This window comes from Lipomyces tetrasporus (genome assembly GCF_029532465.1).
Source record: "Lipomyces tetrasporus strain NRRL Y-64009 chromosome Unknown POJ06scaffold_1, whole genome shotgun sequence".
Classification (NCBI taxonomy): domain Eukaryota; kingdom Fungi; phylum Ascomycota; class Lipomycetes; order Lipomycetales; family Lipomycetaceae; genus Lipomyces; species Lipomyces tetrasporus.
Genome location: NW_026611596.1, coordinates 2,084,347 through 2,109,945, shown reverse-complemented (window position 1 = coordinate 2,109,945; position 25,599 = coordinate 2,084,347). Strand labels below are relative to the sequence as shown.

At 51.0% G+C, this 25,599-nt stretch overlaps 9 protein-coding genes across 9 annotated transcripts; 6 read left to right on the top strand and 3 right to left on the bottom strand.

Annotated features, from left to right (window-relative positions):
* Positions 1-263: 263 nt before the first annotated feature.
* Positions 264-623, bottom strand: POJ06DRAFT_285146 (uncharacterized protein; the record flags this gene model as incomplete). Its single annotated transcript, XM_056190191.1, has 1 exon — positions 264-623. Exon 1 carries the CDS (start codon positions 594-596, stop codon positions 264-266), a length of 333 nt encoding a protein of 110 aa, XP_056047644.1. The 5' UTR covers positions 597-623.
* A 2,457-nt stretch (positions 624-3,080) lies between these two features.
* On the top strand, positions 3,081-4,350 carry POJ06DRAFT_243883 (uncharacterized protein). The gene has a single exon (XM_056186418.1). The coding sequence runs from the start codon at positions 3,232-3,234 to the stop codon at positions 3,958-3,960; it is 729 nt and encodes a 242-aa protein (XP_056047643.1). The 5' UTR covers positions 3,081-3,231; the 3' UTR covers positions 3,961-4,350.
* Positions 4,351-4,860: 510 nt separating this feature from the next.
* Positions 4,861-10,181, top strand: POJ06DRAFT_14926 (uncharacterized protein). Its single transcript, XM_056184642.1, has 7 exons — positions 4,861-5,056; positions 5,164-5,296; positions 5,351-5,710; positions 5,774-5,899; positions 5,959-9,017; positions 9,072-9,357; positions 9,413-10,181. The coding sequence occupies exons 1-7, from the start codon at positions 5,003-5,005 to the stop codon at positions 10,018-10,020; spliced, it is 4,626 nt and encodes a 1,541-aa protein (XP_056047642.1). The 5' UTR covers positions 4,861-5,002; the 3' UTR covers positions 10,021-10,181.
* On the top strand, positions 10,180-12,422 carry POJ06DRAFT_14927 (uncharacterized protein). The gene is made up of 7 exons (XM_056184643.1): positions 10,180-10,628; positions 10,686-10,795; positions 10,847-10,896; positions 10,963-11,130; positions 11,184-11,375; positions 11,426-11,746; positions 11,806-12,422. Exons 1-7 carry the CDS (start codon positions 10,276-10,278, stop codon positions 12,103-12,105), a joined length of 1,494 nt encoding a protein of 497 aa, XP_056047641.1. The 5' UTR covers positions 10,180-10,275; the 3' UTR covers positions 12,106-12,422.
* On the bottom strand, positions 12,117-12,892 carry POJ06DRAFT_14931 (uncharacterized protein). The gene is made up of 3 exons (XM_056184644.1): positions 12,769-12,892; positions 12,485-12,665; positions 12,117-12,401 (listed from the first exon to the last, which is right to left on the bottom strand). The coding sequence occupies exons 1-3, from the start codon at positions 12,791-12,793 to the stop codon at positions 12,308-12,310; spliced, it is 300 nt and encodes a 99-aa protein (XP_056047640.1). The 5' UTR covers positions 12,794-12,892; the 3' UTR covers positions 12,117-12,307.
* An 843-nt stretch (positions 12,893-13,735) lies between these two features.
* POJ06DRAFT_265014 (uncharacterized protein) lies at positions 13,736-14,323 on the bottom strand (the record flags this gene model as incomplete). The annotated part of the gene is made up of 3 exons (XM_056189043.1): positions 13,736-13,785; positions 13,841-14,129; positions 14,189-14,323. 3 exons carry the CDS (start codon positions 14,321-14,323, stop codon positions 13,736-13,738), a joined length of 474 nt encoding a protein of 157 aa, XP_056047639.1.
* A 796-nt stretch (positions 14,324-15,119) lies between these two features.
* Positions 15,120-16,126, top strand: POJ06DRAFT_265012 (uncharacterized protein; the record flags this gene model as incomplete). Its single annotated transcript, XM_056189042.1, has 2 exons — positions 15,120-15,908; positions 15,965-16,126. 2 exons carry the CDS (start codon positions 15,120-15,122, stop codon positions 16,124-16,126), a joined length of 951 nt encoding a protein of 316 aa, XP_056047638.1.
* Positions 16,127-19,128: 3,002 nt separating this feature from the next.
* POJ06DRAFT_243853 (uncharacterized protein) lies at positions 19,129-21,928 on the top strand. Its single transcript, XM_056186417.1, has 2 exons — positions 19,129-20,957; positions 21,017-21,928. The coding sequence occupies exons 1-2, from the start codon at positions 19,628-19,630 to the stop codon at positions 21,625-21,627; spliced, it is 1,941 nt and encodes a 646-aa protein (XP_056047637.1). The 5' UTR covers positions 19,129-19,627; the 3' UTR covers positions 21,628-21,928.
* A 1,069-nt stretch (positions 21,929-22,997) lies between these two features.
* On the top strand, positions 22,998-25,594 carry POJ06DRAFT_14799 (Alpha/Beta hydrolase protein). The gene is made up of 2 exons (XM_056184628.1): positions 22,998-25,104; positions 25,164-25,594. Exons 1-2 carry the CDS (start codon positions 23,133-23,135, stop codon positions 25,376-25,378), a joined length of 2,187 nt encoding a protein of 728 aa, XP_056047636.1. The 5' UTR covers positions 22,998-23,132; the 3' UTR covers positions 25,379-25,594.
* Positions 25,595-25,599: the final 5 nt, after the last annotated feature.

Here is a 25,599-nt window from a genome sequence, read left to right as displayed (position 1 = left end):
AGTTCCGCAACGTCCAGGTCCGTATTGTTGCTATAGAATTAGGTAGCCAATTATCAATCTCTGGATTCAGATAATGAAGTAAGGTCCTAAATTCTGGTAATGTAGCCATGCGAAATGGGATGCCACAGATTGTATCCATCTTACGTATAGTTGTTCGACGAGATCGGGGTCTAATTCCCGAGTAGCGCCACGAGAGAGGCAGCGACGTTTGTAGTCAGGAGTTTGTCGGGCGTTCTTAAAGGCGTCGGCAATATTGGCTTGCATCAAGGTAGTTCGAGCTTCTTGAGCAGAGTATATGTTGACATTGTGATGTGCTGGGTCAAGTGATTCGCAATGGCGGTTGTTCCGCCAGATTCTTGATATTCGGTTGAGCAATATTTACAGCGCCAAATTGGCTGGCCCTCCTTGTTAAGAATAACCTCGTTGGGGCCTACAGGCGTGTGGAGCCAAACTTTAGAATACCGCCTGGATTTCGTAGTTGTAGCTATTGACGTAGCTACAGAAGGAGACGACGGTCGTCGATTAATCGGTGAAACAGGGATCTCCAATAACTCGCCGTCAAATTGCGAGAGCATGTCAGAGGCCTGTGAAGTCATTTTGGCGAATATATGTATATTGATTAGGGCTGCTCCGAATACGAATATTCGCAATAATATTCGTAATTTCTTCGGCGAAGAATATTCGCATCTAATCACGTGCTCAGGGGATACCCCCTAATAAATTTAATTCACAGTTTCAAGAGCCAATATGGCCACTTACAGCCTTCCAGCTCAATGTGATGTAAGGAGTAAATTGATAGCGAGCTGCGCACTTTTCTTGCTCTGTGACCTAGTGAGAGGTTGCTTGTACCAGGTACATATTACAGTGCGTCAGTCCTGCGTTTCGTGGTATGCAGCTTTCGTTTTGCAGTTTATGCCTCCGCCTTTCACTTGCTTGTTGTTTTGTGCCTTAATGCCTTTGCTTCTTCTTGTGTTGGAACCGTAATAAACTATGAGCACTTTAATGCGAATAAATATGCGAATAACGAATATTCGGCGAATAATATTCGCAATTTTATTCGTTGCGCGGACATCCTGCGAATAATATTCGTTATTCGTTATTCGCAACGCAAAATGGTGCGAATAATTATTCGCCGAATAATATTCGCAAATGCGAATATTCGGAGCAGCCCTAATATTGATTGCTATGAATGTGCGCTGTTGAGATTGATAATCACGTTGGATATATAGTTTGCTGTATTAGCTGGCTTTTTTCATCTTCATAGCCTCAAAATCAAGGTATCTTTTACGATTCAATCACAGATAAGGGCAAGGGTTTCGAAGTCATATATGGTCATATATGGTCATTTCACAAAAAGCCATTATCATATGGGTTCGTGCAGACTCATATCAATATCATATCAAACCCATATGGTACGATATCATATATGGTAATACATACTACCATATGGCTCATACTACTTCACGCACTGGGTCCACCGACCGTAAACCACCCCCCTGGTCCAGATTAGCCCTTACCGGCTTATTACTATGGACAAAACTCTATGTCGCCCAGTCGCCCGGTTCAGACCCCCTGAACGGGAGGTAATATTTCCAAGATGCGCTGGAGTTAAACTTTATTAATAAGTGTAATGGGAGCTCCATTTAACGTTACCTGATTCTTTTTGGGTATAATGGGAGTACCATTAGACGATGAATAACGTCCAAACACTAAGGCCGTGATCGCGGAAAAAAGGGCCTCCGAGGATTGGAACCGGGGCAGATGGCGTTCAGGGGCGGCGTAGCGATGCCCACCCGAGCAGAATGCGGGGGAGGCACGCGCCCTTTTGCCCGCTTTTCTTTGTTCGTGCGGGACAATTCGGGCTGTTCCCCGGGGGGAGAATATTGTTGCAGGCAGCCGACGACCGGTTGGGAGGTTCCGGGTCTACTCTGGACTGCGTTCCGACAGGGTTCGTGGCCCCCTTCCCGACCACGAGCCGCACGATGTTCCTATGCTAGATTGCTGCCCCTTTTGCTCTTCTAACCTCTCCCGGCTCGTTCCACAGCCCCGTTCCGGATCCTCCCGATAACTAACTCGGTCTCAGTGTCACACTACTGATTGTGGATAGCCCTTCCTCGTCTCGGTGTACGATCCGCTACCGCTCTGGCTGATAGCATCGGCACTCTGGTTCTGCAACACCTGGCTCGGCTGTGTCCTTTATTTTCGCCGACGTCGACTCTCGGGACACAATCAAATTCTATTCCCTATCATCGCAATCGATGTTTTCGTACCTAGGGCGAGTTCACTTCACTTGAAACCCAAAGTCAGGTCGAGTTGAAGTCAACCCCTGAGCAAATCCCGAGTCGAGTGCGGTGAATCCGAAGTGAAGTCGAGTGAAGCTAAGCCAACTCAGGTCGATTGCGAGCGAAGTCAAGTCAAGTAAACTCAAGTCCAAGCTACAGTAACAAAACCTAATGCAGAATCATATTACGACGCCACATAACAACCTGTACAATCTAGTCGTCGAGAACCAGAAGAGCGGCCTCGACGTCTTCTTCCAATAATTGTCTCCGTCGTCAACTCCTACAGCCCAGCCCCAGCTCTTAAGACACATCGATGCTTCGATAGTCTTCTCTCCAAGTCGAGTTCGGTTGGCGGTAATGAGATTGCCGCTAACAGAGAATATCCTCTCGGACGGTACTGATGACGCAGGAATTGCCAAGAAATCCCTTGCCATGCGAGCAATTCGCGGATGACTGTGATCCAGGAAGGACTCGAATATTCCTATGTGACAATTGGGCTTGCTCTGGTTCTTCTGCGTGTTCCCTACGACGATCCAAGCACACTTTACTACTATCTCTGCGAACCCAACATGGAAGTGAATGGGGAGGATGAGCAGAGTTTCCAGCAGCCAAAAACAGCCATTTCCAGAGTGTTGTGCCTCTGCTTAATGAGTTTTCGCTCACCTCCTCGTGACCAGGAGTGGCGGAATGCTGCACGGTCACGGCTGCATATATGGAAGACAAGCTTTGATCACACGCGTTCTCAGATCCCCGAGGCTGAATCGCAGCAGACCCCCCCCCCCCCCCCCCCCCCCCCCCCCCAGATTCGGGGTATACTGGCTCTGAGTATACGAGCTCTGAATATACAGGTTCTGAGTATCTGCCATCCCCATCCGCTGCGGAATCTCCTACAGCAAAGGGCCGGCGAGTGCCTACACGGTCTCAAGCTGGCTGTGCGCCCTCAGATCTAATGCACCGCGCCGAGTCGATGGACTCATCAGACTCCGATTCGAACCAAGCGGCGTCAGGGCGGAAGCGGGGCTTCAGTCAGGTCACATCTTCCCCGCCTACCCAAGGATCAGCTCGTCTAACGGACAGTAGAAATGACCGGAGCATCCGGTATCGGCAACATGACGCACAGTTTTGCACCCAACGGTGTCTGCTTGGCCTTCAGCAGGGTGGCAACTTGGATGACTGTTGCCCAAATGTGAAGCTACACCGACAAGGTCGAGATGGCATTCGACACCCTATCAATGCAGAGATCTTGGTGCAACTGCTGAAACGGCGACTGGACGAAAACCTCGACCGCAATTGCACACCGCTTGGAGTTTGTGGGGCGTACGGGGCGCCGTTTAAACTCACTTGTGCTGCGTATAGGTATACTGTCGTCGGAAAGGGAACGGCATCTGGACTCTGGAAGGAGGTCTCGCGCGAAGCGGAGATATACCAAGTCCTAGGGAAAGCACAGGGTTCCGCTGTCCCTGTCTTTCTTGGAACAATCAAATTTCACGGAGCAGGAGAGATTCGCCACATGCTACTCATGGCTTGGGGAGGTGAAAGTACAGCAAAACTCGAGCAATGGTGGATGCTTCGCCGAGAGATTTCAAGGTCCAAGAAGGAAATCCACGCTTTAGGGGTCATGCACCAAGATCTTCGGCTGACAATATACTATGGAACGCCGAGCTGGGACGGGGCTTGATCATTGACTTCCACCGCTCCAAGTTGGATCGTCGGCCGGCAGCAGAGCGACCAGGATCATTGAAGAGGTCACTGTGTAGGCCACAGGCACGAGAGGCAAAGCGACTTCGTGATTTTGACGAATGAGGAAGGGTGTTTATTCGATCGATTCGTGGAGATACGTATTTATATTCTCGGACGGCATAGTTATTACGAGTTATTAAGGAATAAGCCACCAGGCTCCGGAAATTAGTCTTCCAAAGTTGGCCCCTCTTATTGAAAGGTCGCCTTGGGAATTACGCTCGTCTTAAGCGTTATTATTAATCCGGATATAAATCGATTAAAATTTGTGGGCCAAGTTACTTAGATTACTTATAATATAATCAGTGTTAAAAATAATTATGAATTTATAATATATATAGCTTTTTAACCCGTAATATGAGAGGGCTTATTCCTTTAATTTAGATTTCTGAGAACGCTTCTTCCGGCTATTTACATCATAAGTTAGGAAAAAAAAATTATAAAACGTGTAAGTTTTTAAATTTTAACCGGTAATATTAAAAGGTTTATCCCTTTAACACGCCTTTCTAAGTACGCTTCCGTAACCTAGTTCTTCCGTCTCTCCTTAAATCGCCTCGTTAAACCTGTTCTTACCTCCATTCCTCGCCGCTCGTAAGGCATACCATCGTATCAACTTTGTATACGATCACTGTAGTGAGATCGAGATTCAAAAAGATGCAGTAACATTCAAATTTGCTACTGCTCCGCGGTGCTGGGTTGGTAGGCAGACCCAGGATGAGGGCCACGGCTTGTGCGTGCCCGAGCATCACTGCGAAGTACTAACCCGTTATCCCAGAACCACTTTCCACACTTATGCGGGTTAGGGCCCGGAGAGGTCCACACCTAACATTTCATCGCAGACGTGCGATCGGCCTCGACAATCGAATTCGCAGCAAACACATAAACCCGTTTGTGTTACAGAACTTTTGGATTGGACTGTTAACTTTCTGGACCGTATTGATCTTGATTTGCGGCTTGCGAGCTGAGATTACCAGCGCGACAGGATGTCGGCGGCTCCGGAAATCGTTACTGTCGAGTTGCCTGAGGAGGAGACCGAGGTACGTGGCCAGTCTCGTTAAATGTCGATCTCGAGTTTCGATCTGTTGTTATCGTTGCTTGGATACTGTATTGTGGTGGACATTGCGACTGACGTGGGCATGACCAGAATTTCGGGTTTATGGCACTTGGCAAGGATGCGCTTTTGACGCTTGAGAGTCCGATTGAGAATCCGGCTAGTTCGTCGAATTTACTTAGTATTGCAAATGGACGGGGATTATATACTGTTGCAGTTACGGGAGGTATGTCTCTCAACATTCGGTAGCCAAGTTTGCAGACATATTTATCAGGAATAGGCTTTGTCGTGGGCTCCACATCGTCTCTACGCCAGAAATTTTCCGATCAAGACAAAACGCTTCGGGGCCTTGTACACTACATTCCCGAGCCCTTGCAATTTTTGTCATTTACATCCGACGAGCAACATCTCGTGGTCGTCGGCCAGGCGGGCGGCACGGCGTGGTACTTGGTCGACGATTTGCGCCAAGAAGGGGCAAAGCCGCGAGGGTTCTTCAGGAAAGGGCCACTGCTGGATATTAAGCCCAACCCAAAGAATGGCAAGAGCATAGCTGTGTTGGCTGGCAATCGGATCGTGTACCTTATCGATTTGCCGAGTGGTTCGTCAACTAGGATGTCGGACGGCGGCAACGCGGCTTCTTGTAAGTTTGATTCGAGAGTACAAATATCAGCGGGGAAATAAGGGTTGCTGATTGCAAACTCAGTTGATTGGGCGTCGAACGGACAGCAGATTATTGTCGGTAATACTGAAGGCGTCTTGACCGAGTACACCATTGCCGGAGAGACCCTCGGCCACGTCGACCCTGCGCCTGATGTAGAAGACAAATTTGGTATGCTTATCTTCCCGAGTGCGATCCATTTTTCGAGTACTAAAGTTGATAATTGACAGTGATCTTTGTGTCATGGATCGAACGGCATAGATTTCTCGTCATATACTCCAAACCACCCGCGCCAAAAGTCCACGACTATGAATTGTTCGTCATCACTCGCGAGCCCAACAAGTTCACATACTCCAAAATATTCGACTCATGTCCGCCCTTCGGCCTAACCTTCCGCGAGGGCTGGTGGTACTCCATCGTTATCCGCAATTGGAACCGAGATAAGCTGCCGTATTTAATACTTTTAGCATCCACGCCGTCTATCGATATCGCGCTCATGACAGAGCAGCACACATTTTACCTCCTTGACGACACTAAACGCGCCAGTTTGCCGTTTCACCAAGACAAGGACACGTCACCAGTCGGCATGGGCCTTGACCTCACAGCAACAGACCGTGTTCTGAATCCCAAACCGGGCGTCGAAGACGCGCCTGCGTTGCCTGTTTTGTGGGTCCTGAACAACGTCGGACAATTAAAGGCGTGGAATGTGGTCTGGGGTGATGGAGTGGCGCAGAATCTTGCCGACGTGAATGTGCTACTGGAGCAGCATAAACGGATTGTCGAGAGCGCAGCTGCGGCGCCGAGTCTGGTAACACCTCCTGGCCCTCCGCCAACGGCCGTGGTTGCAGTGCCTGAGCCTGTCGATACGTCTACTGTCCGTGCTCCTCCTCCGGAAAATGAGGCTGCTCTTGAAGGCGAATCCGAGGGGACCGAACAACGAGTTATTGATGTGACGGCCGAAGAGCCAGGGTATGAAGTCATTGAGAAGCCACAGGAAGCTCCAGAGACCATACCAGAATCTGTACGAGAGCCAGAAGCACAGCTAGAGCCTACCAGGCAGGAGACTGAGGCCGTTGAGGCGGCAGAGGAGACCCCAAGCGAGCCTACAATTGCGAAGGACGGTGGTGATGAGGAACATGAGGGCATTGAAGAATCGGCGGAATTGCCGGCACCGTCAGAGCCCGAGGTGGAGACTGTGGCAGCTGCACCTGAATCAAAGGAGCCCGCACGAGAACCTACACCGGTATCTGTCGCTGAACCCGACGGCGAGAAGGAGAAAGCTACAGAACTAGAGGCACCGCCAGCTGACGAGAAAGAAAAGTTATCGGCAAAACAGCGTTCAATGTTACCAACCGCACAGGCGTTTCAACTCCCGTCTCAACTGGCAGGTTCAAAGGGAGGTTTTTCAATACCATCGTTCGGCCAACGGTCCGCTCGAGAGTCGAGTTCGCCGGCATCAGCTCCAGCAACTTCCGCGCCTTCGCTGTTCTCGCAATACGCTAATGTCCCGTCGTTGATGCAGGCCGGGACAGGAGTAAGTGCAAGTGTCCCGTTTGCTGGATTCGGTCAAACGCCTCAATTCGGATTTGGCGGCGGACTTGGACAGCAGGCTGGTATCCCGGGCCTGGGCCGCCCACCATTGACATCTTCACCTTCGCCATTAGGCGGTACCGCAGCATTCGGCCAATCAGGACTGCCCGGGCCGAGTCCGTTCGGGGCATTCGCGAATCGCCCGGCCGTCTCGTTTGGACAAACTTCCTTCGGCCAACCAGCGGCATCTGCGGTGCAACCTCAAGCTGCGGTCAGACCACCTGGCTTCCCTGTTCCACCGCCTCCGACATCCACGGCATCACTGTTCGGACAGTTTGCGGATCAACCGCAGGCTGGAGCCTCGCCATTCGGACAATTCGCGGTCAAACAACAGGCTGGACCGGCGCCATCATCGCCGTTTGGACAATTCGTTGCAAATCAGCAGCAAGCGCCCTCATTCGCGCAGCTAGCAAACAAAGCTTCGCAACCGGTTATTACTCCGTCGCCTGGTGCTGCGTTTGGCGCTCGGTTGGGGCCCACCCGAGCTGTTCCTGATGAGGAGAATGAGAGTGATTATGAGGACGTTAGTGGCGAGGAAGAGTATGATGAAGAAGGTGAGGAGACTTACGGTGAGGAGTACAGCGAGGAGAGTGACGAATATGGTGAGGAATACGACGAGGAAGGCGAAGAAGGCGAAGAAGGCGAAGAGGAATATGACGAGGAGTACGAAAGCGACGCCGACAACGAAGGCGGCGTCACGGATATGCTTGCGCAAACAAAAGTCGAGGACAACGACAGACCGGCTCAGGGGGGGCGCGTACTTTCAAGTGGCTCCTTGCGCGCAGATGCGAAGGAATTTAAGCTGCCGCCCATGTCGACAAGTCCGTCCAAAATACCTGGATCCGCGACAATGGAACGAACGTCGTCGTCGAAGTCGCTGAGGGTCGACGCGGCGGAGTTTGTGTTTAAGTCGGTATCACCCGCAACATCGCCGATGACGGCAACCGCGACATTAGGGACTCCGGCGCAGACATTCGCCTTTCCTAAACAGTCGCACGCGATCGGGATCAAGCCCCCGCTTGCGGACGACAAGTCTACGGCGAAGAAAGACGAAACCAAATCTATTCCATTCCCAACAAAGCCAACACAAGAAGCCAAGCCGAAAAGTGTATTGTCCCCTGCGACCGCTGCGCCATTTGTTCCAGCGTCGACGGCGACTACTACAAAAGGCGTACACAGGGCCGAGGCGTCCAGAGAAGAACCGAAAACAACCATTCCGGTGGCAGACAATAAGAAGGCAGACGGGCTGCTTTCAGTCGCAGCACCAGAGAAGGATGAGCAGCCGGCTGGATTAGTCTTATCTGCAGCACTAAGGGCTGAGACATCTGATGTGGCCAAAGTGAGGACGGACAAAGCGGAACCTGCTGCTGCGGAGCCGAAGGCGGAGAGTACAAAGTCCTCTACTCCGTTAATTGACGTGGAAAGCAAACCAGTCACTCCCGCGCCTCAGAAGCCAAGTGAGACAGAGCCTGAGGAAAAGACTATGAATGAGACGACAAAGGAGACAGTGCAGACTGCTGAGGAGTATCAAGAGGAGAAGGCTCAGAGCGAGGATAATGAAGAGGTATCTGAAGATACGGAATCGTCTCTACTGAACGTCGACGAAGCACCGGTTAATCTCAGGTTCTCGCATATGCCACCGCCTGTGCCGGAATACGTGCAGATATCGTCCGTGGAGGAATATCAAAGCAAGGAGAAGGTATGCTTTGCGCCTATCTCGCGACATTCTGAATTAATTCTAATATAAGCCTAGGGCCTTGCGAGGATTTTCGACCGGGTTTATCATGAAACATCCCGAGAGCTAGACATTATTCGTACAAACGTGTCTCGACTCTCAAAGTTCCTCGAAGCACATAATGCACAGCATTTGATCAGACACAGTCGAGAGGACTTTAACAAGTCTGAGGAGTGGCGACTCGCGGAGGTCAGCAACATGACTTCTATGATCGACGAGCTGATGCGTGAAGTACGAAGCATCGGGACCGAAAATGAAAGGGACGAATCCGGATTGCACAAGGTTGAGACCGCGATTTTGAAGCGTATGTTGCAAATTTGCTGGTAGTGTTGTGAGGCGGATGCTGACTAGTAGTAAAGTGGACTCTAAACTGACGACCGCCGGTGCAGTGCTCAAGCAGCGCTCCGATCCCAAACACGTGTCGCGTTTGAGAACTCGCCCTCTGCCACCTGACGCACTTGAATTACAACGCGAAATCCGCCAAAAGACGCAAGATGTCAGCAGGCGGCTCGACGAGCTCGAACGGGACAACACTCTCATCAAGTCTAAGCTGAGCGCGTCTGGCTCCGGTTCTGACATGTTTGGTGCCGCGCCGTCAATTGAGGGCGTACATCAGTCTATTCTGCGGATAACGAGGTTTGCGCAGCGACGGGCGTTGGATGTAAGCAATCTGCAGAATGCTCTCAGATTTATGCTGGACGAGAATTCGAATATGGCGGCGTCCCCGCGAACACCCCGCACCCCGGTCAGGCTGTCGGGGACGCCGTTGAAGAAGGAAACTCCTGGGTCGGTTATGCTTGCTGCCACACCTGCAAGGTCAGACGAGGACTTTGTTGGCAGTCCGCCGACATTGAGCGTTGACGAGGAAACAGTGGACGAATTGATTGCGCGCAAGAAAATTAAGCGCAAGTTGCGAGAGTTCATGTTGGCGCGCCCGGAGAACGCCGTATTTACGAATGAGAAGTAAGGAGTTTGAACTTCTTTTGTACATTAGTTGTATAGCATTAGACGCATATTATGCAATGTAATATATAATTGGGAGAAATGTAGCCCATGGGGAATACTAATAAAACATCCGGTTGATTGTGGCAGACGACCCTAGCCCACAGCGCGTTGGGTGTCCAGTAGATGAGGGATACCTACCTAAAAACGTCATCGACAGATCACGACCACACTTACCACAGACCTTTCAACGGCGAATTCAGAGCAGAAACACGGAAGTATGGATCCACAATTCAGTCTTCTGACGGTCCTGCTGTCAATTGATTTCGAGGGTGCAGAAGAAGCCGTTACTGAGGCCCTGAAAGAGAGAGTCCTGCCAATCCTGCAGGCCAACGCGACTGCGGTTAAGGCTGGAAGTGATGGATCGTTTAATGTTAATATCATAGGAGTCAGCGGCGACAGTAGTAGTAGTGGGAGTAGTAGCAAAGACGGTGGAAAGGAGAGTAGCGCGAGTGCAAGTAGAGACGCGGACAAGGCTTTAGCTCCGAGGTATATGATTGCGAAGAAGGATCAAGATGATATTCTCACCCGGACTGACCCGGCGCAAGTGTCGGTCCTATGGATTTTGGCATTGTAAAGTGGCATTTTGATGCGACTGCGGTTGGCATGAGTTGCTAATGAAATGCTCAGGACTGCAAAGTTCGGGAACCAGAGTGCTGATGCTTCGGAGTTCTTCGCGCTCGTTAATAGATTGTTCGACAACATTTCTGGAACACAGGCAAAGTTGGTTCCAGAACATTGTGAGTGTGCATTTAGTTACTGGTCGACGGACTCATGTTGACAAGCTGCAGATCGCGCACTGCTATATATTATCGCGGCTGCGTCGGATGCAATTGAGATGGTGAGCTTCATTTCTCGGGTTACACACCGCACTACATGAACGCGGGTTAACAGATATGTTGCAAAGCCAATATTATCACTGCGGCCATTACTCAACGCCGCATTATCTTTCTCGCCAATACACGACATTCTGTCTCCCGCGCACCCGCTCTTCTTGATCCAGGCACTCAAGGCGAAGCAATACAAGCTCGCTCTGCAATTACTAAAGTACGACGTGGACAAGTTTGATTCAGCGGTGCGTGTTGTTTGCGATTATTCGTGGTCGGCAAATACTGACCGAGAATTAAGTACGGATTAACATATCACGACCACCTGCGATTCCATTACTACGGAGCAATGGTTTTCATCGGCATGAAGCAGTACCAGAAAGCCATCGAGTACCTCGCGATTGTCCTGTGCGCGCCGGGATTCCCCTGCTCCATGGTGCAAATCGAGGCACTGAAAAAGACAGTCCTGCTGCAGCTAATCTTATATGGAAAGGTATGCCAGTAACTTGCAGCTTCTACTCTCTGTGCTAATAGAAGATTCAGCATACCCTCAAACTCCCAAGAATGGCAAACGACTTCACCTCACACAGCTACCGCGCGTTCGCCCGCCCGTACGATCACTTCGCCGTCGCATTTGAGAACGGCGACCCGACGATTCTGAAACTCGTGTGGAACCAGATCAAGGGTATTTTCACTGCGGATGGGAACTACGGACTGGCGCTGCACGCTTTAACCGCGTTTCGCAAACAGAGGATTCAGAAGCTGAGAAAGACGTTTATAACCGTGACGATGGAGTACATTGAGAGCAAAGATGTTGACATTCTCGAGAATGGGCCCAGTACGAAAGAGTTTGTGCTTGCGATGGCATGTAATTCGATTTATCTATGTTTACCAAACAGGGATATGACTAATCCAGTTTATAGATCGCGGATGGTGATCTCAGGGCCAAAATATCGCAGAAATCGAGTACGTCGCCGATTACAGTCATCTTCCAAGATGCGTCGATCACGAGCTCGCACCTCGACGAGCTCGAAGCGAAACTAAACTCCGTGCGACAGTTGAACGAGAAGATTGCTGCTGCGGATCGCGAGGTTGGCCAGTCGCGCGAGTTTCTGAATCGCAAGTTGCAGAGCGCGAGCACGCCGGGCGGATTTCTTGGTCGCGGAGCTGGACTGGAGGACTTGGAAGGTAACGACGACTCGATGAGTATGATGGAGTTATGAACGGGCATTATCAGCGACGCGTGTACTTATAGAGTGCGGATCGAACTTGTCTGCGTTGCGTAAATATACCTTGCATTTGAAGTATTCGCGGCCGTAGGTTAAATTGCGATCGGTATTGCCGGGGGCTGGTGTGCTATGTACAGGAATTCAGCTATATACAATGCCATAATCTTGGTCAGGTTTCTCCTTTCCGAAATCCTCCTCAGCTTCTGTTCTCTGGCACGTCAGCTACTCGAGAGCCCTTCTTATCCTCTGGTAACCCCAGATTAGCCCACTCGTCCTTCAACATGAGTCCCCTACAAAATCATTAGCAGCCACTCCACCTCGACCCGACCACCGCACCAAAGCAAACACTTCAAGACCAAAAAAAAAAGCATACCGCTCCATTCGACAACTCAAGTACTCTTTCGCAAGCAGCCTGCAATCAGGTGGCACCCGTTCCCTCGACCGCGAAGATCGCAGGCAGTCGAGATAGACTTGCATGTGGGCCTGGCACTCGCCGTCATGATCGAGCGGGAACGAACCGCGGTCTGGTGGTGTTGGCCTGAACACCTTTGCGTCTGATCACATTGTTCGTTAGTACTGCTGCTGGCTAATAATGCAACCCGCGGGGAAAATAGAGAGATGCCGTGTATGTGGATAACGAGCATCAAATACACGTACTTCCTGATGCGCCGCCAAAGCTCATTCTGTACGCTGTGCTTTGTAACGTGTTATTGTGAATGGGGCCATTGACCGGCTATTCGGCAAGCTTTCCAGAATTACAAGAAACCAATAGAAAAGGGACTTGGTCGGTGGCCAGATATTCCCACGGCATCCATCCCTCCAAGCAGGTCGCGGCCAAGTCAGTCGGGGTTACCACATCGAACGCGTACATAATGTTGTAGTTAAGGCATATGCGTTTGAGCACAGATACGTCCGTGTAATCCTAACCCTGAAAATTCCGGTTTGGCCCTTCGACTCAGAGTTCCTCTAGTCAACACGGAAATGTGCATGCAGGCGGCAACGGTCTCCACCAGTCCGGGGAGACATATATTGTCACAACGCAATAGTGATATTTGGTGATTTGGCCAAGTGAGCCATTTTGATTCATGGAGACTAACGTGAATGTGTGTACGAGAACTTTTATTGCCACACCACTGCTCTAATAACGGTCATCGTAATCGACCATATTAGATCGCAGGTATAAACGACAACAAGGCACAAACAGAACTAAACAAGCAAGACAACGATTATGTATTTTAAAGAGACGGAAATGCCGCTCTCGCCTCAAGACCGCTGTATGTACAACTATTCGACGATGCTGTCCATGAGATATATACACACACAAGTAAAACACAGGCCGTTAGAGGCATAAATTCATGCTCGCATTGCCGTTCCGCTTTCAGGGTCCGTCGTTCGATGTCCGTCGGCCGTCTTCACCGTAAAAACCGTACTCGATCGACGTTCGCCCGAGGATTTTTTTAATACATTTCGCGAAACCGGGACTAGATAGGTTTGATTAAGTTCAACAAATAAAACACAAATAACTTTCCAGACAAAATAACCAATAAACGAGAAGAAAGATTCAACGATTTTTGACGCAAATTGAAACGAATACGTAATTGGATAACGCTGGACTTCGCAGAGCCTAATCCTCGACAACGTCACCGTCTTGGTCGTCGTACGATCGTTCTTTCCCTACATCACGTCAGCGTCGACATCCATTATAGTCGCAAATCGACGAAATCCGCACCAGAAGGCTCGTCATTCTTGCTCCCATTAGAAGGATACGGGCTGCGCTCGCGCTCACGGCTTCTATCACGCACATCATCACGGGCATCACGCTCACCCAGTCTGCCACTGTCGCCGTTCTCACCTCCGTCGCGGTCACGACGATCGCGTGGGCTGAGCGAGCGCGCGTGTTTCGAGACTGGCGAGCGGGAGTAGTCGCGGCCACGTCTGGGCGGGGGCGAGGGCGAGGGTCGGCGCCGGCGAGGGCGTTCGTCGTATCGCCAGGACGACGAGGGCGAGTTCCTGGCCCACTTTGTAGTCGTCAGCATTAACAGGCCGCTGGGAAGGCGAATTGGCAAATAAAACTTACCTCAAGGTTCAGGACGTCGCCAGAGCGGATACGGCGGTGGTGCATGTCATAGTAAGCATCTTCAGCATCTCTGCGATCTTCGTACTCCACAAATGCGAATCTAATCCGGTCAATGTCGATTCCTAAAGTTTCCATAAAGGAATTACCATACGATCTAGAAGAAGGGTTTCTGGGAGCAGGAATGTCACAACGGACTAGACGGCCGAATCTAAAACTCCAGCGTTAATACGATCGATTCAAATAGACACGCTTGGCCACCCATCCCGCAATGCGTCTATCAAACTCTTTTCCATGAATAGTAACACAAATCAGGAAGATTAGACAAACCACCACCAATTAGTTCTCAAACCTCTGATGTCCACGACACAAAGTCGAGAGCACGCTTTTCCTTCCGAACTTCTCGCGAACGAACGACGACGACGACATGTGACGACGAAATGTTGGCGGTATCGAGGAGGAACGAAGAGAAGTGTGGCGGGGGCGACATGACGGACGGATTACGGGGGAGGGGGAATGGGAGGAAATCGATAATGAGTGTACCTTTCGAACTCGTGGGCAAGATCGCGGGCACGGATGCCGCTGGCGAAACCTGCATGACTGTCAGCACGCTCCGCAAATGATAGACTCAAAGCAAACCTTTCACGTACCGGTGACATAGAGCGTTGTGCGGGACGACATTGTTTGATGGTTGACGGTATTTGGAGAGTAATTATTAGAAAACGAAAACGGCCGAAGACCAAGGGGCGACCCCGGTCCAGCCACTAAAGCCCTAAGCAGCTGTACAACCCTACTTGCCATTATGTTGGGATTAGTTAAACATGGAACCCTAATGATAGGGTTATTATGTCGCGCGACGCGCGCGACGCGTTCGAGTATTGGACAAGCGATACCCAGTGCAATCTACTCTCTGCTTCAGCATAATGATCCAACAATGGCGTCGTCGTCAAGGACGTACTTAGACGTATCCCGCTATCTCGACCTCGCGCATTCCTATCGCTATTCGCATCGGTCCGAACTGTCTTCAGATCCGTCGTTCGAGCTGGCAGATCTCGATCGGATTCTGGCAACTCTCGACAAAGAAGTAGAAGATGCTCGACTTTACATACGACAATTTCAAGAATCAGGGGATGATGTCGATGAATACACAGCACAGATTAGAAGTATTGCTGCGTCGAAAAGGTACTTGCGTGTGAAAGGTCCGGTGTCAAGCACACCGGCGTCCTCGGCCGGGCTGTCATCAGAAGACGGGGCCATACTACAAGAGATTATCACCGCACAGCCGTTATCTCGCATCCAGGCATCGGCCGACTTTACAATAAAATATCTTGATGACGCAATCAAACAAGCCAAGGCGGATCTGCTCAAGGAAGAAAAGCTCAAAGAGGAACTTGATGCACTGTCGCAATTACTGGTCGCCAGAAACGCGTCTCTGCGCGAAAGAATGGATCGCCAGGACGTGTCCGGGATGACGGAAAAGTACGTCAAGAAATTGCTTGCCCGACGGGATAAGTCTCGGACACAGGTACGGCATTTGATGAGTGTTTTGAAGAATTTGCTGGATTCGCGGGTCGCGGAGCTGTTGGTAGAGGAGGAAAATGGCGCGCCGGTGGGCGGATTTGACAAGACGAAAGCGCGGCCGCGGAAAGGTACTACGTTGGACGATATTTGGACTGGCGCGCGCAGTGCCAAGATCGCCAGGGAGGCAAAGACTTTAGTGGAGGTATGGGTTTCTACAATCATCGGCAGGACCGGCGTGTTTGTTAACTTTGCGCATAGAACTTACTGAATGCGGCATTCGACGGTGATAGCTCCGGATGGATTCAGTTGGAGGATCCGGATAGTATTGTCGTGAGACTGCTGGTCCGCTCTGAGATTGCGGTATTACGGCCAGGCGATGCGAGATTTATCAAGTTACGGGACTTCGCTGGGACCTTCTAGTATGGGCTACGCAATCCGGGTTGTATACTGCCAATGGGCGGTTAGGGTCCAAAATGGTGTAGTGGGCACGTGCACAAATAATGGCTGGACAGGATTCAGAAATCTACGCACGTGCCATGAACTACTGCGGCTTCGCTTGGCGATGCCCGATATGAGCAAATGATGGCAGTAAGACATGACCAGGCGTGAAGGTTTGAGTTTGGCATTGGGTGTGTCGGCCATTGTCGATATTCGACAGGCGCGCGGAATGGATGTGTAGATTTCGTTGGTGTGCTTCCAATCATCGTTCTTGTGCTGCAGGGGATTGGTGGCTACAGGATTGTGGGCATGGCGGAAGCAAGGAAGCAAATGCGCCTGCCAAGCCACTAACCAGACAATTGACCAAGAGGAGCGTACGTCACTGAGTTTTGGCGCAGGGGTTATATGACAGACGGTGGAATTAGTCCGCAAGGAACCTATAGACAAGAGGAAGGCAGAAGATCAGACTGATAGCGGTTGCACTGTGTAGACAATAAATGCATACATGAATACGTATGAGGCTGGGAAGCGGGCGGCGGCGGATTGCAGGATCTGCGCAGATCCATTAAGGTATTTTGGCTCGCGCCGCAATGATATCGCACCACATGACGCGCAAGCCATTGCTTCTATGCAGATTCTGTGCTGCGGCTAGCCGGACGAATGGGCCAACTTTTTCATGTGTTTGTTTTATTGGGCGGTTAGCAGACTGGGCAAAACCGCGCTCAGTCCACGCCCATCGCTGATTAGCTAAATGTGTCGGTTCTTTTCGCCCGCCTGACGCCAATAATATATAGACGGTGACGATGGCGGCGGTCAGGGAGTTCGAAGATGAATGGCGCGAGACAAGACGCCTCGTCTTTGGATACGCGACGTCACATGGCCGATCGCCCCGCAGCGGCACCTCGCTGGCTTGTCACATCCGACACGGGCCTGTGTCGGCACTACTCTACCGCTCTTGACAGTAATTTTTAACGACGGCACTCCAGCGTGGACTGCGTATTGTCGTTGTCTACGGCAACAGCATCTGGCGATCCCGCGTGGTAATAATATTGTAGACGATTTGTTATTCTCATTCGGCACCTGTTCAACGGCGGCGCATGGGAACGCAGAGACCATGGCGAAGCAGGTAACTGGCACTCAAAACGCGTGTTCTCCACGACTGGCCGCTGGCCGCTGTTGTTTCTGCTCTGAGCCCACGTCCGCTGTGCCTTTGGAGTACTGACCAGGCTTGGGTCGAATTGATTCGACTCATCCGTGGCTCAGCCTCCCTGCCACCCTATCATAATAGCATATATAGCCTATCCCTGCACCTCAGGACGGACCGTCAGGTTCGATTCGAGTATCCCCAAATCCATCCACTAGCACACTACCGTTAAAATGGCCACCTTAAACTCATACCAACGCCGGATGTCCTCCGGATCCGCTAATGGCGGCTCTCTCGGCATGATGTCAAACGGCAACTCCACATCGCCGACAATCAAGGCGGCCTCTCTGCCCTCATTCGGCTCCGTTTTTATCCGCATCGTTGACGAATCCATTGGCAGCTACCAATACATGATCCCCATGTCTGAGGTCTCCACCTATCCGGTACGTTCTGTCACCCCCATATGTGGACCGGCCGTCCGACTAACTGACACCCTACCAGCTTCTGTTCGGTATGGTCCGAAAGCTCAACACTAACAAACGCATATTCGAAGGTGACCATGCATTCACCGTCCACGTCGACCAAGACGGCGAACCCGGCGCCATCATCCTAGAGCGATTCTGGGACAAAGTCGTGCGCGACGGCCTCCACATCATCATCACCTACAAATCCGGAACCGCGCCCCAGCAGACACTGCCGATCGATAAAGCGCTGTCGAGTGGCCTAGGCTCGATGAAAGATCAGGACGATGTCTTCTTCCCCCATTACACCTAAGCGGGGTCGCAATGCAAGAAGAAAACAAAAAAACCACCCGAGAAAAACAATATTTAAAAAAGGAGTTGATAATGGGAAAGACTCGTTTCCCGTCGGTGTATACGTCTAATATTTTCCGCGGTATTTAATCGATCGTCTTGCGTTCGGTGATTGTTCTTGTTTACTTCTTCTTGGTCGGTACCGGCGGGGATGCTCTTCTTGGATACATATTGAAATATTCTGTTGTATTTAGTTTATTACATACATGTAATGACAGTAAAATCTTCCACGCCAGATTGGATTATATCGACTTGTTGACTTTAAACCCGTAAACTCGTGTGCCGTGCGGCGCCCCCTTCTGCCTGTGCAATTATTACCCTAAACCACAGCCATTCAATGCAGTGAATTCCTTGCGCCAGACAATGCCCATTTATTCAATTCAACTTTCAATTTTGACTAATATTACGATCAAGCTCGCCAGCGGAGTCCTGTTTGCGTGTTGAGCGGAATTCCCGTGTCTTGGCAGCGCCGAACCTTAACCATCCCAAGCTGCCATGTGACTTAATCGTGCTTGCGATAGTATTTTGTGCAGGAAGGCATGGGCATGGGCCAGCCACACTATGAGTCGCGGCTTATTTGACAGGTCCTCGTATCACCTGCAAGAACAGATCAGCAGATCAGTCGTCCCGCATTCTAATTTCTAGTGATTTGCGGCACACATTAAAAGCAACTGCTTACTATTCGACACTAACCATCATATCAATTGGACAATAGTATAATATATACAGCAAGGTTATCTCATCCGTCATCACGAGCTTGCTACCCTGCCTGCTGGCTCCGCTGATTGATCCTGGCGCTGCTTATCAAGTCTGCGGCTCATGCACGCGCCATGTGTGCGTTATGGAATAAACCCGTATGACATGTGGCTGCCCATGTCGGGCCCGTCACGTTGCACCGCACTGGACCTTGGGTTAGGCGCCTCGGTCCGATCACACAAGCGTCAAATTCGCGTGCATTTACTGCATAGACGACTCACATTTTTGGCCAGTCTGCCTTGCTGGCGACGATTTTACTTTGAGCCACAAACCCGCAAGAAGGTTGCTCTTGCACACGTTCTGGTTAACGTGGGGCGATGGCAACGTTTGGTTTTTACCGGCTTGAAAAAATAAAAAAGGTTTAGACATCTCCATCTCATTCCTGGCTTTCTGGTATTCAATAGTCTGAAGCACTAGCAGCACTGTACCGGCAAGCGTGACGAAGCATCTGCAAAGATTTTGAGCGTGTGTTGGTGGATCTATTGCGATTAGTTTTGCTATCAACTCGACGGCGGTCCCTCCCCTCCGGTTGATTAAGCGATAGTTGGGTTATTTTCGGCGATATAGCTGGTACCGGTATCTTACATCGATTGTTAATCCACACAACGCCAACAATGCGATATTCAAACCGTCTGCCTTCGCATTAAGCGCTACTCGCATCCCAAACAGTTGTATCAGCGTTCGTTCCTGGAACAGCAACCGCGCCAGCCAAGACGCCCTCCCTTCTTTCAGCGACAACAAAAGCTCCCTTGTTGCACTCGAACACCAGAGATGGACGCGAGTTTACAAGCCCAGTGCGACGCGATCCTAAGCGATCCTTCCGTGCTAGAAGAAGAGCAGATCGACCAGATTTCGGTCATAATCCAGCGGTTCTATGCGTCCCAGGGCAGAGTTTTGGCGTCGTCAGACCTGGACGCGCTCGTCCTCGACGTGCTCTGGCGGCATCGCGACGGCGGGGCGGCCACGTCCGTCGTGAGAAGTTCGTCGGCCAACAGCAGTATCAGCACCGGCAGCAGCACTGGTCAAAAGCCGCCGCTCGAGCCGAGCAAAAAGTCAATCATGTCGTCGATCCTACAAAACGGCCATACCTCTCTCCACAAGAAAAAAGTCGTCCGGGGCAAATTTGCCGTGCCGATGCCGATCGGCCGGCCGTCGGCGAGGATGTACGCAAACGCCAACACGAGCGGCGCGAGCGTGGGAAGCGGGCATCATGGCGAGTTCAGCTCGTTGCCATCGACGCGGTCGGCCTCGCCGGATTCGGTCTACAGCAGTAATGCGACCGCCGGCATTGGAAGCGCGGCACCGACGTCGTCGTTTCATCTGCCGGCCACCGCCAACCCGATCTCGAGCCCGGAGGCGTTTGAGGCGCCGGATTATTACGCAACCGTCGACTCGCCGGATTTGGAGACTGAGCTTAGCAATTACAGTCCGTTCCAAGTCGACCACAGCCTATACGACGATGACGACGAGACGTATAGGCTGTTGACAGTCCAGCAGCAGCAGCAGCAGCAGCAACCACGGGCGGGCATATTTACATCGCCGCAGCTGCCCCATTCGTTTCAGTATAGTGGGGGATTGCAGTTTGAACCGACATTTGACATATCGGCGTATTCGTACGACGGCGATGCGACGCAAGCACAAACAAGCAGCCTCGCACCTGGCGGCGCATCGACTTCGTCGTCACCATCCACGTCGACGTCCTCGTTCTCAAACGTCGTAGCTGCGGCTGCCACGTCGACTGCTTCGACCACAACACAAACGCCAACCGCGTCTACCACTCCGACAATCTCAACCGCCACGCCAACGTCGACACTGCCGCTGGTCGACAGCACGTCCTCGCCATTCGACCACATCCGTGCCGCGCTCGCAATCCCCGCCGCTGCAAAGCTTACAGACGCCGAAATCACGGCTGCGTTGGACCGGAATGGGTACGACATTCTAATTACACTGACCGAATTGCTCGACAAGCTCATGGGACGGACGCCGCAACAACCACAGCAGCCGGTCAAGGTGCAGACGATTGGGCCCGCGTACAGTGTGCAAACGACGCATGCTAGTGCAGGCGGGAGTAAAGAACATCCCAAGATTCCCACAGTTTGCCGTACGTTTTGGACTGCTGGTTATTTTCTGTGCTTTTCCGGTATGCTAACACATAGCAAGGGTATTTTCTGACCACAGGCCAGTGTCTCCGGCCAGACTGTCGCTTCACTCACGATCTTTCTGCAACCGTTTGTCGGTATTGGCTCCAAAACTCTTGCTTGGCCGGCAGCACCTGCGTGTTCCTACATTCGATCCCGCAAGAACTCCTGACCCGCCTATTCGAGTCCGGAAAAGGCCGTGGCGCGGCAGCGATTTTGCCGGGCATGAACGGCATGAGCGGTGGCGCGTTGGGCGGCGGCACCAAAAAGAACATCACGCTGAAAGACGAGTCCGAGTTCCCGTCGTTGCCCGTCAGCTCAAGTTCCGTGACCGACGTCCCGCCGCCGAAGAAATCAGCTACCGGCGTTCGGAAACTGGTCGCGACCGGGTCGACGAGCGCTAGTAACGGTGGCAGCGGCAGCAGGACGCCGGGACGCGGAGGCGGTGGCACTCCGCCGCTGTCGATAAAGTCGATGGACGACTTTCCTAGTCTGGCGAGCACGGCAGTCTCGCCGCAGCCAACGCCGACCAAATCGCGTTCGACAAGGACAAAGACCAAAGTCCGCGTTGGATCATCTGGCTCGTCCACGGTTGCTGCCAAGACAGGTACTGGCCGTTGGAGCGCGGGATAGGCGGGCCCCCGCGTTTCGCCGGATCAAGAAATAAAAAAAAAGTGAGAAAAAAGTTCAAAAAAAACGGCGGAAGCTGATGTACGAATGTTGATTGCGAACCTGGAATGCTAAAAAAGACAGTTACCTTCACACGGGCGACACGTTCCGATTTTCGGAGCTTTTATTTTTCTGTCAGGAAGATAGATGTGTATGCTATATGTATTGTATATTTGTAGAATATGGGTATGTATGTATGCAGTATTATCTTGGGCGGGCAGAAGCTGTCGAGTGTACGTGGATGGTCAAATGTACAATATGGCATTACTTGATCCGGGTTTGCATTTCGTAGGTTCGTGAACTAACCAGCTATCCATTAGTTTCTAGCATGGTCGCGCACGATTAGCTGAACGTGACAACGAGCAGCGCTTCCCAGCAGCACCAACTGACAAAATACGGTGCCTGTAACTGTAGAAGAACCGCCCAGAATTCTCTCGTCATTAGAGCTTTAAATCTTAAGCCTCACAAATCCTGGGTAGCAACTGACATGTTCACTGCCCGCATATCAACTTTTGATATACCAACAGGTCCGACGATTCTCCGTCGATTATATCTGATTCACCGGGCTCCAAGCTGTTAGATCGATTTCCAAAAGGGGATGATTAGAAACGGAGAATCAGTGGGCCTTGTGGTCTTGCAGTTAATCTCGATACGGTGCTTTGGTCGGTCACAGTATGGTGCGGCTTAAGTGAAGTTGAGTTGTCTCGGAACTTTCTTAACCTCGAATAACGTATTTCACAGGCGAACCGGTCACAATCCAAAACACGCTAATGGGTAAAATTCCACCGCAAAACACTATTCTGGGTCCTGTCCTTCAGCTCACCAGCATCCAAAATGCCTTCTGCTTACAATCAGACGCTGTCGTAGTAAAATAGCTATCAATTTGAACTGCTAGATTGACCAATTTAATTCTGTTGCGGGGTTCGCCCGTTTGACCGGTTCGCCCGTGAAATACGTTAAAGGTCTGACTTATTGTTGACTGACCCTCACAACTAGCACAACGCCTATCGAAGTGTCCCATCAGTTACTGCAATGCCGTTACCTGTGAACATAACAGAGCCAGTTAATTTACTATCTGTAGAATAACAATTTTGAGGATTTAACGAGTTTGCGGCCTAATACCGCACGCGACCATTGACATTTTCAGCAGCAGATTAGCAGCCAATTGCGGGCTAAATCGTCGGTCAGCAGTTTCCAAGTGATCGCGAAATGGTGTAGGTGTAAAACTGAATGGGCAACTTTTGCGTCAAAACAGGGGATCCCCTTAGTCTGCCTCGTGCGAAATCAACTGACACGAAGTTCAAACCTAAAGAAGAACAGTTGCCTCTGTCCCAAATGAAGATTATTTTGGTCACAAGACCGCGGCGCCTAGGGCGAGTCGCCATTCACCACGACAAACGATATGGATATCGCACGCTGCAACAACGCGACACTTCAGCGAAAGCCGCAATTGTCTTCCGAAGTTCCTGATGAAGATCTTCACACTGGGTTTCGTCTCAGCTGTCGGGGCTGTCGTCTCCGCGTTCAGTTATGATGACCTGCTGCAGGCACCGCGTCGGTCGCCGGCAGTTCCAAACAAGGACGGCACCACGGGTGCTTTCACCGAGTCGACGTACTCGTTCTCGTCGCATTCGTGGAACGCGTCGTTGAAACTTGTGTCGCTTGAAACAGGGACAACCAAGGCGATTTTGGATGATGCGAACGACGTCGGTGACTTCGCCTGGGCAGGGACTGATGCGCACACGTTGTTGTATTTGAACGAGTCGTCTGCGTACACGGAACTATGGTCTCTAAATATCGATAGCGGAAAGACTAAAGAGCTGTATTCGTTCCCTGGATCTGTCTCTTTGCTCAAGACACGCAGTACACCGAGCGGCGTGCGCGTCGTCGTGTCTGGATGGGCTGCGCCCGATGGCTCACTGCTCTCGCCTGACGCACCCGCGAAACACGACGCTGGATTACTCTATGACACTACCTTTGTCAGACACTGGGATTACTGGCTCACAGAAAACCGCAAATCTGTCTTTGGCCTACTCTTGTCCGAGAAGGACCTCACTAAGGTCAAGGAACCATTCACAAACTACCTGAAAGGCCTCGGGATCGAGTCGCCCATCATGCCATTCCCAAGCTCGTCCGACTATGATCTGCACGACGACCTCCTTGTTGTGAACGCAAAAGCACCAGAGCTCAATTCGGCGACCAACACAGCGACGTATTTCTACGCCGTGAATTACACGTCGTCAAACTCGCGTGATGTGCCGCTGAACAAAGCCGGCTATGGCGCGTGTTCGTCGCCAACAATTTCCCGCGACGGAAAGAAAATTGCGGGATTGGTTCAGCTTGAGAACGGCTATGAGTCCGATCAAAATATCGTGTTTGTGTACGAGCTTGCCGCGAACGGGACTGCGTCGTCAGCGAAGAATGTCACGTACGGGAAAACGTTTGATCGGTCGCCGTCGTCTGTGTTTTGGTCGCCTGACGAAGACAATGTGTTATATTTGACGGGCGAGGACACTGGTCGTGAAGTTCTCTGGAGATTGGATCTTAAGGAACCAAACGGGATCCCTGTTTTGCTCAATACGACACACTCTGTTGAATCTGCCGAGTTCATCAAGTCTTCGTCCTCGAAATTGTTATTGTCCAGTAGCGCAATTGTCAAATCTACGTACTACGAGATATTCGACATGAAGAGTAATTCCACTACCCTCCTTCTCGACGCGACGGCGAGCGTGAAGGAAAACCGGGTAGGCGAGTTCTGGTTCACGGGATCTCGTGGAGTGCAAGTCCACGGCTTCATCATGTATCCGTCCCATTTCGACTCACGCAAGAAATATCCCCTTGCGTTCCTTATCCACGGCGGACCACAGTCCGCGTGGACAGATGCGTGGTCTACGCGTTGGAATCCAATCGTGTGGTCGGACAACGGGGACGACGGATATATCGTCGTGACGATTAATCCAACCGGATCGACTAGCTATGGCAAGGACTTTACAGACAAAATCCAAAACAACTGGGGTTCGTACCCTTATATCGATCTTGTGCTGGGACTCGAGTACGTTACGAAGAAATACACCTTCATTGACTCAGAACGCATGATCGCGGCTGGCGCGTCGTATGGTGGATATATGGTCAATTGGATCCAAGGCTCCGCTCTCGGTCGCGTTTTTAAAGCGCTTGTCACGCACGACGGCGTTTTCTCCACACTGAACCAATATGGGTCCGAGGAGTTATACTTCCCAATTCATGATTTCGGCGGGTCATTCCTGAAGAACACGAGGGGATATTACAAGTTCAATCCGATGAATAGAATGTATCATTGGGCTACTCCTCATTTCATTGTGCATAACGCAAAGGACTATAGATTGCCTGAAAGCGAGGGATTGCTGGCGTTTAACGTGTTGCAGGAGCTTGGCGTGCCGTCCAAGTTGTTGCATTTCCCAGGTACGCTTTGTCGCTCGTGTTCTGTTAACAATAACCTCGAGGTATACTGACGCTTGTAGACGAAAACCATTGGGTTTTGAAACCAGAAAATTCACGACGATGGCACAAGGAGATTTTTGATTTCATTAACCATTGGTCTGGCTCAGGCTTCGCCATGTCTGTTGGCGACAGCGAGACTGTGCTTGGCATAGAGAGTGCGGCTGAATTATTGGCTGAAATCGCTGCAATCGCTGAAATCGCTGAAAGCGTCGATGGCGATGTTGAGGTTATGTAAGAACAAATTTTGTCGCAATTTTGATGTCATTCGATGGGACGATACAGGTTTGGATACCTTTTTGGGTTTGATTTGTTAGTGTGTACCTTTATTATATCTAGTAACATCCATGCAGCGTGACGCATGAAGTAGATACGGTGTAATCACCGAAATGACACTGCCTAGAATCATCGGTCCTCACAGGACTTGCGGTACAACATAGTCAAAGGTCAAATACGAGT